Genomic DNA, 17,462 nt, shown 5'->3' with positions numbered 1-17,462 from the left:
TCTCGCAATTTTTCAACGTTCTGCTGCAATGCAAAATCCCCATAGACATTACAATTTTTAGCCGTGTGTTGAAACATGTTCAGCTAAATGGGGCATTTCAAAGAAGAAAATGGAATTTTTTCATACTTTTGAATGAACATCCTTTGAACCCTGAGGTGTTAATACATTTCGAGTAATTTAGCAAAATGTAAATAGAGAACATCTTGGGACAGTCTCAGAGTATACCCTACCATCTAATATCACTGGTCAATCAGACACTTTTCACTGAGCTTTTAAAACAAAAGAGCAAATTACTTTATTATAAACAGCTATCAGAAATTCCAATAAAATTGTTATAACAGGTGTTTATATATAATTTATATCAAAACACACACCTGTACATGAATAACAGTGCATGCATGCATATTAATTAAGATTTTCCTCGAACTGTCTTTACCTTTCACTAATTTTCTACTATATGAATCTTAATATATAAATATTACATGTATATATCGGGATTAATGGACAGTACTACTGTAGACATGGTAACAGTCTTACCTGCTTTAAATGAGGAAAGTTTAAAAACGAACTACGAAGACGGCATACCGCCGAGCTTGTTGTTGACAGTCAATATAGGTTCAGTCAGTGTCACGCGAAAGTTTTAAAATCGAAGGAAAACTGCAAGACGATAAAGCTTTAGAATGAGATCGAAAATCCAGCGACACGGGCCTACATAGCTAACATGACAAAATTTGAATTTACACAGCTTAAACTCACTGCTTACTCATCCACAGTTATTTATAATCTATCAACTCTTATCGTTTGGTCACCCACATTATCTCAAATTCGTTCCCTTATGAATTTGAGCCAAGTTAAAATTACATAACCCAACAGCGAGTAATCAGTTAAAGATAAGTAATCCTGATTTTGATCAGATTGGAGTAATTAGATCATTGGAGGCACCAAGAAAAAGGTATAACAGGATTTTGCCGAAAGGCCATTTTCTTGGTGTAAATGGTCCCATATTTTCACAAATATTTATAAATGAAATTGGGGTTCAACTCAGTGGGAAACTTAGGGTAAAACTATGAACGAATAACGTTTTATTTGTGTGTCTTTATAGACTTTAAAGCTTTTTATTTGGAGACTTGAATTTAAAATAATCACTCTTTTACAACCGTTACGGTAATTTTAAACATATGCATTTTCTTGGTCAAAGAAAAAGTTTTTCCATGTAATTCATTTTTAAATCATATTTATATTTCCTTCGTATAATGAATATTTCCTTTCTATACAAGTTTACTTCATTCATTTATATTTTCTTGACCAATTTATCAATACACTAAACACCCTTTCCGAAATTAATTTTTGACTTCAAACAACCATTATATAGACAACATTTTTGCATGTTTTTGAGAGTAACATGAAAATTGACTTAAACCACAGAGAACTACTGACCGAAACAAAGCCGACGTCAACAGTAAGGTTTCAAGATTTGACATAATTTTGCCATGATAAAAAAACAGGGTAAAGTCCAACGATTATCCTATGAAATGCCCCCCCCCCCCCCCCCCCCCCCGATGAAAACTTTCTTACATGGGATCGATTTGTAATGGGGAAAAAATCTGACATCTTCGTTTCATTTAGAACTTTAGCGGAAAAGAATTTTTTCAGCAATATCATCTGGGTTCTTTAATGATTTTTATCTGACAAGACAACGGACTAGGTAGCGTTTCAAATTAGAAATCGTGGACTCTTTCCTTGAAATGAACGAATGTGCATTCTGGATACCGAAGTACATGTATTTATATAAATCGAAATACCAATATAAAAAAAGGTCAGCCAAAACACAGAGACAAATTATTGTTATTTACATGCAATTCACGAAACGGAAGTGTTAATATATCCTTGCAAGAGTATGTAATTTATTACCATTATTAAGGACAGCTAAATAGTGTACATAAGAAGTCGTCATTAGGATTTTGCTGCCATGAGGAAATATCCCTCTTTTTATTGGGGGAAGGGGTGGGGGTTTGTGTGTTGATTTATTTGTTTATATTGAAAATTTGTGAAATAGTTGAAGTTATAATTATGACAGAACTCGTTAGAGCCTTTTAAAAGTTGTCTTAGAGGACTACTAAAGTTACATGTACGTGAGAAAATGTTTCTGATTTCTGTGTGACACAACATGTAGGTACAAAAACGTATCTTCATTCGTTCTGGATTCCACTGTCGTGCATTTGTGTAGCCAATGAATTGAACGATAGATTTTAGAATTGAAAAACTTAATGAAATGTACATCTTTTTAATGAATATTCTTGGGAAGTGGAAATTATATACTCTGAGCCATTCTTGCAACAAGCGCGACAACTCTGATGTAACTTAGTGTTCACACAAAACAAACAATTATTTTAAGAAAAAAATTGTTTATACCTAGGTGGTTCATGCATTATGGCAACGCACTTCAAAAAGATTATGCACTTTCAATTAATTAAAGTGCGTTAAAGTGGGACCAAGAGAAACCTTTTATCAACTTATCTTTTTAATGTATCACATCGAGCTAAACAAGGTTATGATAATCATTTATTCTTTATATAAGGAATAAGGAATCATTCTTTGAGTATTATGAGGTGATAATTTTGGTCGGGGCGTGATCAAATCCAATAAAGCCCGAAGGTCTTTATGATAGATTTGATCACGCCCCGACCGAAGACCGAATTGAAGTTGTGTTATCACAGGCATAGACACTGGAAAATGTAAATATAAAGCTATCAAGTGTTTGATATATTAATATATTAACAACGCATTTTGAAATAAAATTCTATTTTTGCAAAATTACTCTTTTTTATAATTCTGTACTGGTTTGTAAATATACAAGGTATCGATTTGAATTAATGTATTTGTATTATAATCCGTGTTTGATCTTCTTTTTTTTTTTTTAAAACTGACATAACATTTAAGTTTAAAAGGTGCTGCTCCTCTTCCACTTAACATTGCGAAATGTTTTATTGCTTATTGCTTAAGATATTGAGGGGAAATGAAATCTTTACTTTGTATCAGACATAAGTGAATTTGCCAAGACAGGCAAGGGAACTGAAAACAGGATCGCCGGTATCATTTTGAAGAGAACCAACAACACGTGTTTCATCAGTTTCATTCCGGCGTCTTGTCAGGTCAGACCCATGTGTTCTATGGTCCCTGAATTTTTACACAATAACATTCAACTTTCTGTTCTTTTTAAGTCTTTATTCGATTTAAGTTAGATCATGATTCCACAGCTATTTTGCAAATTATTTTATTTAGAAAATTTTCAAAAACAGACCCTTGTTGGAGCTTGTTATTAAAAAATATATTGCAAAGTATGTTAATATAAATTTCATTTTAAAATGTATTGAAAAACCAAAGTACTGATTGTACTGATAGAGGTTAGAGTTTAGAATACAACGATGTTATTATTATGCGAGAAATCTGTTATCAAAATAATAGGGGCAAACCTCGAAAAATATGGAATTCATTGGAAATTAAGCAGATTGAAATCATCATATTTCAATCTACATAAAGTAAAAATTTTCAAAACGTTTAAAAGAAATAAGGTGGATAACATTTCCCTATGAATCAGTCGCCATCAACTCGGGTCATATTTGTTCCTACCATATAAAACGGTTAGGGTGATAATTAAAATCTTTTAGCTTCATGCATTAGAGTGATATCTGCTCTCTGCAAGTATATTCCCTATTAATTTCTATTTTTATATCTAAAAATCGAAAAACGTCAAGTACACCATAAACAATATGTCGCAATTTTGCTATTTTGATGTCAATATTTAGTTTCCCCTGCTCTGATATGCACTACACTCCTTGGATGTTCATATGATATATTTCACTGAATTTTAATTTTTTTTTTTAAACTGTAATGATCATTCAACACATTATCAGAATCTATGGATCACCCTGTACAAAGTTTGACGTGAATCATATTCAAGTGAAAGATTCTCAAGATAGTTGTTGGATATAGTTGATGATTGGTTGTCATTTATTTTGTGCGAAGAAAATGATAATTTGTCACAAAAACTAATTTTTTATGTATGTAATTATTACATAAGTTTTTGTTCGTGATTACAAGCGAACATTAAATTTGATAAAATCATCTGTAGATCCACACACTCCGTTTGTTTCCGTTTGGACTATAAATGAATGGAATGCATTTTCAGGATCAGTAGATTTGATGTCTTTATCACAAACAAAACCCTCATTGAGGACGCCAGCAGAGTAGCTCGCCTGGATGTCTGTTTCGTCATCGCAAAGTGAGTCTACGTCTCGCGTCACCAAATATCGTTTAATATCAGCAACAACCTCTTCTGGTGATGAGAGTTCCGATGCTTGATCAGACTGTTTTTCAGAACCCCACTTTGTCTGGTCTTTAGCTTGTTCATCATATGTAGTAGCAGACGAGTTATCAACCGTATGATTTTGAGGTTGTCCATTAGGTGTAGAATCATTTATGGCAGCTTTGTCACTTATCTTTTCCGAAGAAGATGACGTGTTTTCAGTTCTTTTGTCAGCTGCAATACCCATCTCCATGTTGAAGTTGGAGTCTTTTGCCCAGGACTGTTCGATCCCACTTCCCAGGACCAGAAACACTATGGCACCAAACACCGAGATACCGGCACAGATAAAAAATACCACTTGCCACTCCTCTTTGGTTCTCTGAAAAATTATGTAAGTAATTATTAAACTAAAAAAATAATGTAAGTAATTATTAAACTGAACAGTAAAAACCTCGGATTTTTAAAACATGTACAGACCTTAGTGGGTTTTATTTTTAGATCTACCATACATTGAAATACTGTAACATTCATAATAGTAAAAGGAAATTAAAATTTATTATTTTGTGCCTTTCAAAGCAAACTTTAATTGAAACCAATAATTTTTTTCTTATTGTACAAATGTAATATGAATTCAAACAAATCTTCATCACGTTTTTGGTGAGTTGAAATGTAATTATCGGGGCAAGCATAGCAGCAATATTCGCCATCGTTCCCGTCATACCAGTTAGCACACCGGCATACCTAAAAATAGAAACGGAATACCAATCAAACAAACCCAGCATATTCAAGACGGTAAGTACCATATAGAATTATGGTAATAGTACAAATTTTTAAAAAGTCATTAATAATATATTATCATAAAAACAAAAGCTATAGGGACCAATCATAAAATGTTATACCAAATTAAAGAGACTGTATTCAAGTCAACGTATCGTATATTGTTTGAAAGTGAATTTTGTAGAAAGTAAATAAATACATACTGTATAATGGACTTCGGAAATTACTTAAATAAACCTATTTTCAGACTACCAGTTATTTAATTTTCGGGTTTTTTTGCGATCTCTTTTCAATCACAAATTATCAATACGCAGAAATTATATCATGTATCATTTTCTTTAAAAAAATTTTTAGATCGCAAAAGAATGACTGCAAGACGCAAATTAAAAATGCTACACATTTTCCCCAAATTTTGTGACACGCGAAAAAAACCCTGGATATACGGTATTCCCTTTTTAAATTAGATTTACTATAATCATGTAACTGGGATTCAAGCATGCATTCGCAGCGTAGTACATGTATGGCTCGCTTAAACACTGCAAGGAGGAGAAATGATACAGTGTAGCTCTGAGTTTGGTATACTTTAGCACTACATAATTATCTATTCGTACATACTGATGGAGGAATGAAAAATATTTTTCCTTATACCTTGGCGCTATGTCTATTTGATTGACACGGAGTGAGCAAGTGTTCAGAGCCTGTATAAACCAGAACAAGACAACCAGAATGACTGCGTAGCTCGCCTGGGACCTGTCCATGAAACTCAGCCCAATCAGGAAAGGCACGGACAGAATGTTCCCTGTAAGTACCATAGAAACATTCAAGTAGACTAGATAAATACATATTGATTTAAGGAATCGTCAAACGACGTCTCTATGGTAAAAAGAAAGAAAACTATACTTGAAAATAATGTAACATATTTTCACATTTCATTAACAGAAACTTGAAAGTATACATGCATCTTGAACAACAGAGAATTGAAGAAGTACTTTGTTTTGTAGGTTAGCACAAGACAGTGGTTTCAAAAAATGACACCTTCACGAACTTGTAGACCGATATAAGCCCCTGTAAAAAACTCACAAAAATGAAAAAATCGAATGGAACTTACCGGTAGCCATGAAGATTTTCCTGACGACGGTGGTGGAGAAAGTTCCACGGGAAATAAGAAGATCAGAGATGTGTCCGCCACCAAGGGATGCCAAGAAGCGGGCCAAGGGTGGCATTGAGGAAGCAAGACCATTCTATAAGATAATTAATATTGAATCACGTGAGATCACATTTACCATGTACGTGGATATACACCTTAATAGTAAATTACACTGTCACTACGTGATAAGTCTTCTTTTAAATTAATTACTAGAAGAATCGAAAGTTCATACCACAGTGACGTCGAACTTGAGAATGTCATTCAGATAAATGGGTAGAAACGTCCCCATGGTTGTGGCGATGAAATTGTATCCCATGTGGACGGTGAGTAAACCCCAGAAAGGACCGGACCGTAAAATCTGGAGCCAGGGTGGGCGTGGCATCTACATAAATAGAAGGACCCTGGTTCACATCAGCACGTAGAGAGTAAAATTACCGCTAAAAGAGAAATCAAGGATACTTAAATTAGTAAAATTATTTTCTATATGTTAAATCCTTCTCCATAAAGGCGCAAAAGGCCGGTGTTTGTCCCCGAATTCCATGATGCTAAGCGGTTGAGAGTCATTGACTACCACCCCCGGGATGTCTTATCCAGGGGTAGCGGGTTAACTCCCAGTGTAAGCCGGTAACCAGTTTTAGCTGACGCCTATGACCACTTAGTCCTGTGCTGAGAGAGAGAGAGAGAGAGAGAGAGAGAGAGAGAGAGAGAGAGAGAGAGAGAGAGAGAGAGAGAGAGAGAGAGAGAGAGAGAGAGAGAGAGACAGAGAGAGAGAGAGAGAGAGAGAGAGAGAGAGAGAGAGAGAGAGAGAGAGAGAGAGAGAGAGAGAGAATCTTAAACCCATATCACACATTTGCCTTTAATGATTCATAAAAAAGTTCTCTCAGTGGCCAGACTATATACGTGTACATATACGTTTAGGCAGGGATTTTTAATCATTTTTTTTTCTTCTACAGTGATTAGTGCAACAATCTTTATCTTACCTTTGCCACAGTGCTATCGCGGCGCCTATGTCGAATACGTTTAATTTCATCCGGCTTGATGCGAGGGTGTTCGAATGGGGTATCGTAAACAAACAGAATCCATGGTATCAGCACAAGAAAGTTGCAGCCACCTTTAAAATAACCCATTTAGGACTTATCAAGCAAAATATATTATATCAACCATCACATATTGAAACCAGAGGCCTGTAGGCTTTGAAGTTCACCTGATTAGTGATTACCATAAAATTACTAACCAGAAATGCACAACCAACGGCAATAGGTTACCCGAGTGACCAAAGTGACTCAAAATCATACACGATACTCACTTTATGGCCATATTTGCCATCCCCCTAAAACAAAAAGCCTTAATCCCTGCCCATGGAAGTGAACTTCACAAAGTAAGAAGAGGATACATTGACAAATGCATCTATTTTATCTCCCTCGACTGTCGAAATACAGAAGAAAATATTTAAAAAGTTTATATATTTTTCTGTTGTAATATTGGCCCTCCCTAGGGCTTGAAACCGTGACCCAAAGGCCACAATTTTTACAATTTAGACAGAAAGCCTCATGGGCATCATATTTATGGCGTCGGTAGCAGAGTGGTTAAGGTGCAGGACTCATGACCGAAAGGTTGTGGGTTCGAATCCTGGCCGCGGCAGGTCGACGTTGTGTCCTTGGGAAAGACACTTTACATGTATTTCCTCACTCCACCCAAGTGTAAAATGGGTACCTGTCTATAGACATTGAAAGATATTGTCAGAATGTAAGTGTCTGAGCAGCCTTAACGGCTGCCGCACTGAGAAGGCTCTGGAATGCTTTAAGGTCTGCTGGGGTAATAATTGTAAAAGCGCTTTGAGAAATGCATTGCAATTTAAAAGCGCTATATAAAAATTGCAATTATTAATTGTTATTTATGCATTCCATTTATCTTCCACTGTTGGGGCCATGAATTTCAAAATTTTAGTGAAGACATCACTGCTTATCATGACCATGTGCTTAGATTCTGGTAAAGAAGATTTTTAAAACTGCAAAAACTTCTACAGTTTTACCCAAAATTGATGGTTCGGTTTGGGGGTTTTTTTTTTAAATATATTTCACAATTCATGTTCCTCTTCCCCTTTAGTTGCGAGACACCAAATTTGTTCACAATAACCCTTGTAGATTCAGAGAAGAGGCTGAAAATGTTCAAATGTTACCTCACGACGCACTCACGTTCGACGTTGGACGCACGACGACGGACGAGAACAGATCACAATAGGTCACCATAGTGACTCAGACGACCAGAAAAAATCATTACAAATGACTTGCATTGGCAAATAAAAATAGTAGATTTAGATACTAGTAGTGTACAATTTGTAAATGTCTTACTGAATAGATACATGATGAAGGGCCATCCGTTGTGGACTGGAATTGTACATATAAACCCGGACGTCGAAAAATTCAGAATAAAACCGATGAAAATTCCTGAAAATGTTAGATGGAAAAATGTTATATTACAAAAAAGTTAATGTTAGCACATACACTGAGGGAGAGATTGAAAGACATAGACAGACAGACAGACCCGCCATAGCTGTGGAAACGATCTGAGCCCTCTCATTCAATGGAGCCCATTTTGACAACAACTCCGTTAAGCTGGATTGTAAGCCGCCCTTTATAATCAAAAATATTATTTAATGGTTCCTAGTTTAAGATTATAGAAAAAAAGGATTTCATAAAATGCGCATTATTCATAACTGAATATCAATTATTCAGTTTCATTTTGGCTATTAGCATGACGTTATGTCTAAAATCTACTCACAGACGATAGCCCGGCCACACAGCGGAGACCAATGGCAATATAAGGGTTAAAGGTCAGCACGAGAGGTGTGAGAGCAGAGGAGCCGGCCAGGAGGAGAATGATGAGGATCATCACTCTCTTGGCGCTGAATTTTCCGGACAGGTATCCTCCAATCAGAGGAGTGAAAGGAAACGCGTAAAACTCCGCCGTCAAAACCTGGCTTCTGACGTCACCCTCCAAACGTATGTTCCAGATCTTTAAAAAAGAAAAGAGGTGCACAAGATTTTGATAAACCAACAATACAAAAATAAGTTGGAGCCGTTAAAGTCAATATTCACGTTTGTTTCCGCCCTTCCGCTGATATTGTTCGTAGCTTTTGATAGGTTTTTGTTGGATGTCGGCTCAATGTAGTTGGACTCCATGCACACTAAGACCATCGTTATGCAGTTCTGAAGCATCGGCAGAGCAACAAACATAAGGGAACACATATAGGTGACCACCCAGCGGTGAGAAAGGTACTTGTCCAGGAAACCTTCCGGGGCAGAAGGATCAGCACACGCTTCCGGTTTTGTGTCATGGTCTGTTGGAAAGGTTACAGATCCTCTTCTGTTACCATTCACAATCTTTGTATTATCACTGGATCCTTTATGATAATATATTTTTTTTAATAATTAACCATATTATAGATTATAATATAATATATAATGCAATATAATGTAATATAATATAATGTAATAAAATGTAATATAATATACCGTAATTAAAAACCACAAGTAATGAATAAGTGATGGAAGAACAAGTGATTGTGGGAAGTACTTACCCATACTTTCCCGTCACCTTAAGCTTGCTTTCGACATTTTGATGTAAAAAGGACAATGCATCAAAGACTTGCGCAGTAAGCCATAATTTAAATGTTTTAAATAGTGTTTTTCTCTGAAATCCGACTATGGAATCACAAACATGTCACAAAATTATAGAAAAGAACAGAATTTATTTTAAAATTAAGGCATGATATATAACAGTTATGATTTTATATAAATACGCATGTAACAGATTAAGACAACATATATGTAACTTATACGCTCATTGTTCAGTGTGTACAATAGTATTACATAAGGTAATGTGACCCCAAGAAACAGAATCATATACATATACAATTATTAATTATACTTAATTTTCTTTAGTGAAAATTGTGCAAGCATATCCGATTCGTTATTCAAAAATTCATGGCAAAGAAACAAGTTAAAAATCAATAGATAGATAGATGCTTACATATGTACGTACAACGAAAAACGGCAAAAAGTAACAAGAAGAGGGACTAAAGGACTTCGGAATGGTATAAATACTAGCGCTTTGCTCATCTAACAATAAGTAAAAGACATGTCATTATTGAAAAGAAGAATAAAGACGTCAAATCGGCATGGCTATGTTATCAACTACTCAATTTTGAAAAATTATATCAGACAAATTATTCTCTGTCGCACGCAAACTTTGTAATCCAAACGCTTTAATTTGATATCACATCAAACGTTCAAACTTTTGAATATCCTTACAGTACATGTAATTAAATAAAAGAAAATTCTCAAGGTTTTGTTAATTTGTTAAAACCATTTTGTATAGTTTGGAAAAATACGAACCTGATTATATAACAGACTCACATAATAACTATGTCATTTAGTCCACTAAATGTTGACTGTGATGTCTTGATAAGTAAAAGAATGTAAGAGCTATGTCATTCAGTAACATTTAACTAAAAGTTAAGTCATATTTAAGTTTATGGAATGGCAATATTTCATCATGTAGTACCTAATTGTAATGTTTCTAGCCACCAAAAGCTGTCGTATATACTTGTGTCTATATGTGCCTTCATGTGTCCGTGCATTAATTTATCAGCTGATTTCTTCTCGCGGTATCACTTAATGCCAAGGGCACAAAGTTAACGGATCTTATTTCATCATTTTATCACGACAGTTTCAGCATACAAAAAAAATCAGATATTGTCATCGAGAAAGTCATTCCAGAACCCAAGCAAATGTCGATAATTGCAAGATATTCAAAGACATTTTGTTAAAATATTGTTTTATTAATGACTATGAACTACCTCATTAATTTCATTCCTTACCACCCCTCGAAACCGTGGGTTATGGCTGTGATATTGCAGCACTTGAATCACACTTTTATAGATGTTTAAAAATGAATCAAATACATGTACTAGAATCTGCAGAGTATTTTCTATAATTCAATGTCAGTTTACGAAATAATATTTCGAGAAAGAAAATAAATGTTGTATCTTGGCATCTCAAACCATTTAAATTCATAAATATAAAAAGAAACATATCAAATATCAATGGCATTTGTCCGAAAATTCAACTGTATCTGTATTGTTTCTTGAAAATGCCTTTCCATTAGCCCGACAATTAATTCGTAGACATGATTGTACACTGACTGCATCAGTATTTGATAAACAACAGTAAAATACGTTATTTTAACAAAAAGCAAAATGGAGGCAAACGAACAAGGTAAAAATGTTCTTAACTGCAACGTATTTCATTTACTATGTATTTTGTAAATTGGATATGAAAAATAAGTTTGTGGATTACATTGAATTGCATTCATCAATTTTTATTTGTATGGTAAATCTAAATTCTATCCTTATAATTGGTGAATTGCTGCAATATGCTATCTACTGTGAATTGTTCATTATTGCATCCATGGTTAGTCATATTCATTCTGAATCATTGTACCAGTACATTTTTTATTCTATATGATAAAGTTCCATATGACATGAGAAGGACATCTTCAAGAGTCTCTTTCTCAAGTGACATGACAGAACAACAAAGCCAACGAAACAATTCTGTGATCTCTGCTCGAAATTCCTCGACATTTTCACTGTACAGTTCCAAACAACTTCTTAAACAAAGTGTGTTTGAGAAATACACATCTTGTCGCTGGTTGGTGGCCTTTTCTTGTTTCATTACGGTTACGTGTTCGATAATGCTCCGTCAGTGTATCAGTATGGTGATTGTTTGTATGGAGTCCAATTATAAAGCTGGACAAGACGCCATGATAAACAAATCGAACACGACTACAAATGGAACTTTCTCACAGACACAAAGAGGGGTATAAGGACTACCTACGGCAAAAATATTTTCTTTTTACTTGAAGGAATAAGGAATCATTCTTTGAGTATTATGAGGTGATAATTTTGGTCGGGGCGTGATCAAATCCAATAAAGCCCGAAGGGCTTTATGATAGATTTGATCACGCCCCGACCGAAATTATCACCTCATAATATTCAAAGAATGATTCCTTATTACTTATATTTATATAATTTTAGCCATCGTACGATTAAATATTTAAATATAAATTAGCAAATCCCGCTGGCGCCTCAATTTGGCGTCATTTGTATTATGGGTTATATAGTACAAAATCGATACGTAGTGTTATCACAGGCAAAGACACTGGAAAATGTAAATATAACATAACATAAAATCCTATTTTTATGTACAATACTTTCATGATAACTTTAAGCAATGAGTAGATGAATAATGGAGAATAAGGACAAGAATTTAAGAGAAAATTTCTGTTTCATTTGACTGGTTTTCATCATCGGTTATTAGCTATTAATCGAAATATCTATCAGTTGATCCATTGGTGAACAGAGATTTATAAAACCATTTCAAAACCTGTCTCTGATCTCTAAAGCTTTGGGACATACTATGGAAGAGCGAAGAGAAGGGTCTGATTCTACAGTCCTATTTCTACACGTTCCCGATCACCCCCCTGATTGGAGGTTACCTGTCAGGGAGGTTTAGCGGGAAAATGGTGGTGACCGTGATGACGTCATGCCTCATCTTCCTGTCTGCCGTGTCCCCCATTGCTGCCACAGTCAGTCCCTACTTTGTCGTCGTTCTGAGGTGCTGCATCGGACTCTCCTCAGTAGGTCAATAGTAGTCTTTAGTTATTCTTTTCATATTGTTACTCTTTACGAATTATATCAAATTAAAATGTCAAGCAAATACATCACATAGATAGTTTTTATGCCCTTGTTGATTGACCAGAAAGTGCTAGCATGTATGATTATTTGGTTCGTTTCACCAGGGAGGCCTTCAATCTAGTGTAACAGCCATTGTTTCCAAGTGGGCACCGGTGTCTGAGCGTGCGCAGATAGTAGCTATGGCCAACGCAGGTACACTCAGGCATGGTTTTAAACCTTTCCCCTGTTTAAATTATGAATTTTGGAAATTGTAGTGACACTGAATATGATTTAAAGTAAAATGATGTAACATCACAAACAAAAGTGATCATAGCAGAAATTATTTTCATATGAATATTGTTAATTTTTTTTAAATCATTGTAGTTCTTATCTTTAGAATAAATTGAACTTTTCTGATCATTAACCTTTTTAAAAATACAGAACTGAACTCAGAACATCTAGTTTTAATCAGATTTAATTTCTGTAAGCGCTACTTTCAATCAGTGTTTCATAATGTTTCAAAGACTACTAATCTTACTGAACTCCTTCACGAAAAGTGATTGTCTTTTAATCAGTGGCTCATGTATATTGCGTGTTCTTTTCTGTGAGTTTCTTGTGTAAATCTGCCTTGCCTTTATTAGGTTTGTAATTTCGTGTTTTTAAAACTGAAAATAATCAAGCACCAAGATTTACAGACATTCTTAAAAAGTCTTTGCGGAGAATGTTTCAAACGTTTGATTTCCTTTATTTTTTACAGTAAAAGTTCAACATATGAGTAAACAATAGGCAAAATATAAAGTAAATTGACCGGATAGTTTATTGTTTACCGCGCTCTATTTTTGGTCGCATGTCCGAATCATCCCCAACATTTTATATAAGACTATATTGAAAAAGAGGGTTGTCATTTTTAATTTAATATGCAAAAAATTACAAACATACCATTTTTTAAAATTTTCAGATAAAAAAACGAAATTGACAGAATATTTTTTATGCTACCCGTCCTAACAGTTTGGTCCTATAAACGTGTCATGCCAGCCATTTTACATTCACATGTAGAATTGTACGGAATAGAAGGATGTTTACAAAACAAAGTCAATTTAATTTGTATACATAAAAAAGCCTTTCCATTCACACAGAACATGAAAGGATCGCGCATATGCTGACGTCCTCGTAAGACGTTGACTCCAACGTGTATAACGTTGAAGCGTCGAAATGATTCAAATACTTATGAACAGTATTCTATGTAAAAATATTTTATCATAAATATTAAAAAAAAATAAAAACCTTACATGATAACCTGTATATTTGAACATTTTACTCTGCATTTGCGTTTTACGACAGTAATGCGCAATACCCTGCGCATGGAACGCAAAATTTTAAACCCGCGACCGACCTTAAAGACGTTCGTGGAATTTAAGACCAATGTATATCAACACTGGTGACATTGATCACAACCAGGATGAACACTTCTTAAAAGGCTGTTCATGATTTGTAACGTGTATTCATGAACATGTATACTAACATGTATTATAGACTACTTACTAGTATCATTTTGACATGGTCATTTACAGGTATGATGGTTGGTAACATCTTTACCTTTGCTTTCCCTGGCTTTATCTGTTCCATTCCAATCCACAATGGCTGGCCTTTTATATTCTACATCTTTTGTAAGTTTATATTGAGGTTTTTTTTTAGAATTATAAATTCTTCAGTCCTCTATCATAGCTTTACTTAAATAATAGACAAGTACTGTCGGTCTCTCAATAACATACTGGGGAACGAAATGAAATAATATGATAAAACATAACTGTGTTTTCTGAATAAAATAATGCTTATAATCAACACAATAATAATGTTATTTATTCAGGTATCAATTTGTTGCTTAGGTATATGTAACGTCCTTTCCCTGGTCATGTGGATGTGGTTGGTGTACGACAGACCAGACGAACACCCCCGGATCACGTGGAAAGAGCGTGCTCTCATCAACTATAAACGAAGGGACAGCACTCTCGAAAAGGTCAATACTTCAAGCAAAATTCACCAAATTTGATTTAATATTCATATATACAACAATATAGCATTCTTGAGAAACTCCGAAAGTTATTTTATATTTTCAGATGCCTTCACCTCCTTGGATGAAGATTTTAAGTTCTGGGCCGTTTTGGGGACTCTTGTTTGCCCAAATGTCCCACAGGTTTTTATTCACTACCATTGGGACTTTCCTTCCTCTTTATATGGCTGACGTGTTGAAGTTTGACATTGCGACTGTAAGGCACATTTTTATTCATTTTCTATTCATTAATCATCACCATTTAAAGACAGATCCAGTCATTGGCAAATGCATAAGCAGCTGTTAAATGATGAAAGTTATTCCCAATATGTACCATATGTTTTAATATTTCAGAATGGACTTTTCTCCTCTCTGCCATTTATAGGTCGGTTCATTGCTTCTGTTGGAAGCGGGATGCTGGCAGATAACCTTATGACAAGGGAAATTCTCTCAGTGACCGCCACCAGAAAAATATTCCACGTCTCGGGTTAGCTTTGTCCCGACAACAAAGATTTTTTCAAAGCCTCCTCATTACTAATTATTTTAGTTTATAAAAAGGATATGCAAATACCATTATATTCTATTTGAAAAGGACGAATCTGCAATCAATTCCTTCATTAAACATGTACATTGATTTCCTTAAGATAAATGATGACTAAACTAGATTACTAAAACCAAAAGTATAAATATGTTTCAAAGAAAGTAGAAGGCAGTAGTTTGTCGAAATGATAACAAAATAAATCCCAAAATTCAAAGCAAAATCACTCAAACAATTACAAAAATATTTAAAGAAAATGGAAGCATTCATAATATTTCTGATTGCAACAGGTTTAGTACTATCAACTCCTTTCTTGATTTGGATGAGTTACATGGGACCTGACGAGAGGACAAGCGCAGTGGTACTACTGGTGACGTATTGGACAGTTCAGGCTCTCAATAACGCGGGATTTCGAGTCAACCATATTGACATCGCACCGAGGTATATGTTGCAACAGTTTTGTGATGAATGAGACAAAACTGGGTGAATCATAAATGATCGATACAACAACATGTTAAAAAAAATTAAAATACTAAGAGGTAGATAAGAACTATCACCTAGTCGTAATATAATTTTGTTTTCTCGAGTTTTGTTATCTAGAAGACACATTCAATCCTTTTTTTTAAAAGATTTGCAAGTGTTCTGAATGGTATGACAACAACGGTATCGTCAGTTGCCGCATTGCTTTCTCCAATCGTAACTTCAGAGCTGACAAAAAATGTAAGCCCATTAAGCGTTATCAAATAAAAAATGTCATGAAATTATTATTTCTTATTAAATATATACTAAGTAAAATGTCACTAATATGTAGAACCTTTCTAACATACAAATTAAAATGAGATTAAGAAGGATAGCGATAAATAAGTATTGAAATTCATTGTTCATGAAGACATTAATTTCTGAAAAGATATTATTGACTTCACTGAAATAACACTTTTAACTTGTTAGGGTACACAGGAGGAGTGGCAGACCGTGTTCTTCATCTGTACGGGGGTGGGACTGGCAGGTGCCCTAGCCTTCCTGGTTCTGGGCAGCGGAGTGGAGCAGGAATGGGCAAGGGACCAAAATATGAATGTTGAGTTTGACGTTTACACAATTGACGAGAGAAAACAAAGTATTGACCAGCTACACGCTTCCGTGGAGGAGGGGGATTGTACGGCTGAAAATAACAAAAAAGTTGGGATGAACTCTGTCTCTGAAAATCAAAATGTGAAAGTGGAATGTGGACATGTTAATGACAGTTTTGTTGAACAAGTTAATAAAGAAAAAAATGATCCGGTAGCCATTCAAGAGATCATAACATACCATTTCTGAGTAGAATCATATGCTATTGTTTGATGACTAGGGAGAAATTGAAGTGATTTGATGCAATTAATTCTGAATCAAAAAAAAATGTTTTGGAGGACCATAACAAAAACAGTTACTCTGCCAAAAAAAATAAACAATTATGTCTGTACATGTATTCACAAGAGCACGAGTGAGCATCAGATTAAAGGACAAATTTCCGAAAAATAATAGAGTAGCCATCGTCTTCAAACAAGGCATTCTAGAAATAACAGAACCAGACACTGTATTTATCAAACTTTAAAAAAAATAGAAAAGCGCAATCTTATATCAGTGAGGAGTCTTAAAGACCTCGATTCTCTATTAATATTAATATATAATAAGCATTAGAGCCTACTATAGATTCATTGTCTTCTATGATCAGTAGCATTTACCATCTCCGGTTTTTAGCTCACCGAGCTGAAAGCTCAAGTGAGCTATTCTGATCACATTTTGTATGTCGTCCGTCCGTCTGTCTGTCCGTCTGTCCGTCCGTCCGTCCGGCTGTCCGTCTGTCTGTAAACTTTTCACATTTTCAACATCTTCTCAAGAACCACTGGGCCAATTTCAACCAAACTTGGTACA

At 34.9% G+C, this 17,462-nt stretch overlaps 2 protein-coding genes across 3 annotated transcripts; one reads left to right on the top strand and one right to left on the bottom strand.

The window, feature by feature from the left end:
* Positions 1-3,975: 3,975 nt before the first annotated feature.
* On the bottom strand, positions 3,976-9,891 carry LOC128189204 (sialin-like). The gene is made up of 11 exons (XM_052860713.1): positions 9,811-9,891; positions 9,329-9,633; positions 9,012-9,245; positions 8,775-8,862; positions 8,582-8,677; positions 7,211-7,341; positions 6,463-6,612; positions 6,192-6,324; positions 5,732-5,882; positions 4,957-5,047; positions 3,976-4,685 (listed from the first exon to the last, which is right to left on the bottom strand). Exons 1-11 carry the CDS (start codon positions 9,812-9,814, stop codon positions 4,095-4,097), a joined length of 1,974 nt encoding a protein of 657 aa, XP_052716673.1. The 5' UTR covers positions 9,815-9,891; the 3' UTR covers positions 3,976-4,094.
* Positions 9,892-11,437: 1,546 nt separating this feature from the next.
* LOC128190811 (uncharacterized transporter slc-17.2-like) lies at positions 11,438-17,275 on the top strand. 2 transcript variants are annotated; one of them, XM_052863013.1, is made up of 11 exons: positions 11,469-11,509; positions 11,764-12,110; positions 12,696-12,929; positions 13,092-13,179; positions 14,538-14,633; positions 14,853-14,983; positions 15,084-15,233; positions 15,371-15,503; positions 15,845-15,995; positions 16,184-16,274; positions 16,503-17,275. In XM_052863013.1, exons 1-11 carry the CDS (start codon positions 11,491-11,493, stop codon positions 16,866-16,868), a joined length of 1,806 nt encoding a protein of 601 aa, XP_052718973.1. In that variant the 5' UTR covers positions 11,469-11,490; the 3' UTR covers positions 16,869-17,275. The 2 variants fall into 2 exon arrangements, with proteins under 2 accessions (XP_052718972.1, XP_052718973.1); XM_052863012.1 differs by having other exon boundaries at positions 11,438-12,110.
* Positions 17,276-17,462: the final 187 nt, after the last annotated feature.

Source organism: Crassostrea angulata, chromosome 6 (assembly GCF_025612915.1).
Source record: "Crassostrea angulata isolate pt1a10 chromosome 6, ASM2561291v2, whole genome shotgun sequence".
Classification (NCBI taxonomy): Eukaryota; Metazoa; Mollusca; class Bivalvia; order Ostreida; family Ostreidae; genus Magallana; species Magallana angulata.
Note: the sequence above shows the minus strand (reverse complement) of the source record. Positions and strands in the feature narration are given on the sequence as shown.

Coding starts and splice junctions, on each gene's coding strand:
- LOC128189204 (XM_052860713.1), bottom strand. Junction 6,325..6,462: donor TCAAGTTCGACGTCACTGTG/GTATGAACTTTC, acceptor ATTATCTTATAG/AATGGTCTTGCTTCCTCAAT. Junction 5,883..6,191: donor GAAAATCTTCATGGCTACCG/GTAAGTTCCATT, acceptor TGGTACTTACAG/GGAACATTCTGTCCGTGCCT.
- LOC128190811 (XM_052863012.1), top strand. CDS start 11,667: ATGCTATCTACTGTGAATTGTTCATTATTGCATCCATGGTTAGTCATA. Junction 13,180..14,537: donor AGTAGCTATGGCCAACGCAG/GTACACTCAGGC, acceptor GGTCATTTACAG/GTATGATGGTTGGTAACATC. Junction 14,634..14,852: donor TTTTATATTCTACATCTTTT/GTAAGTTTATAT, acceptor TTTGTTGCTTAG/GTATATGTAACGTCCTTTCC.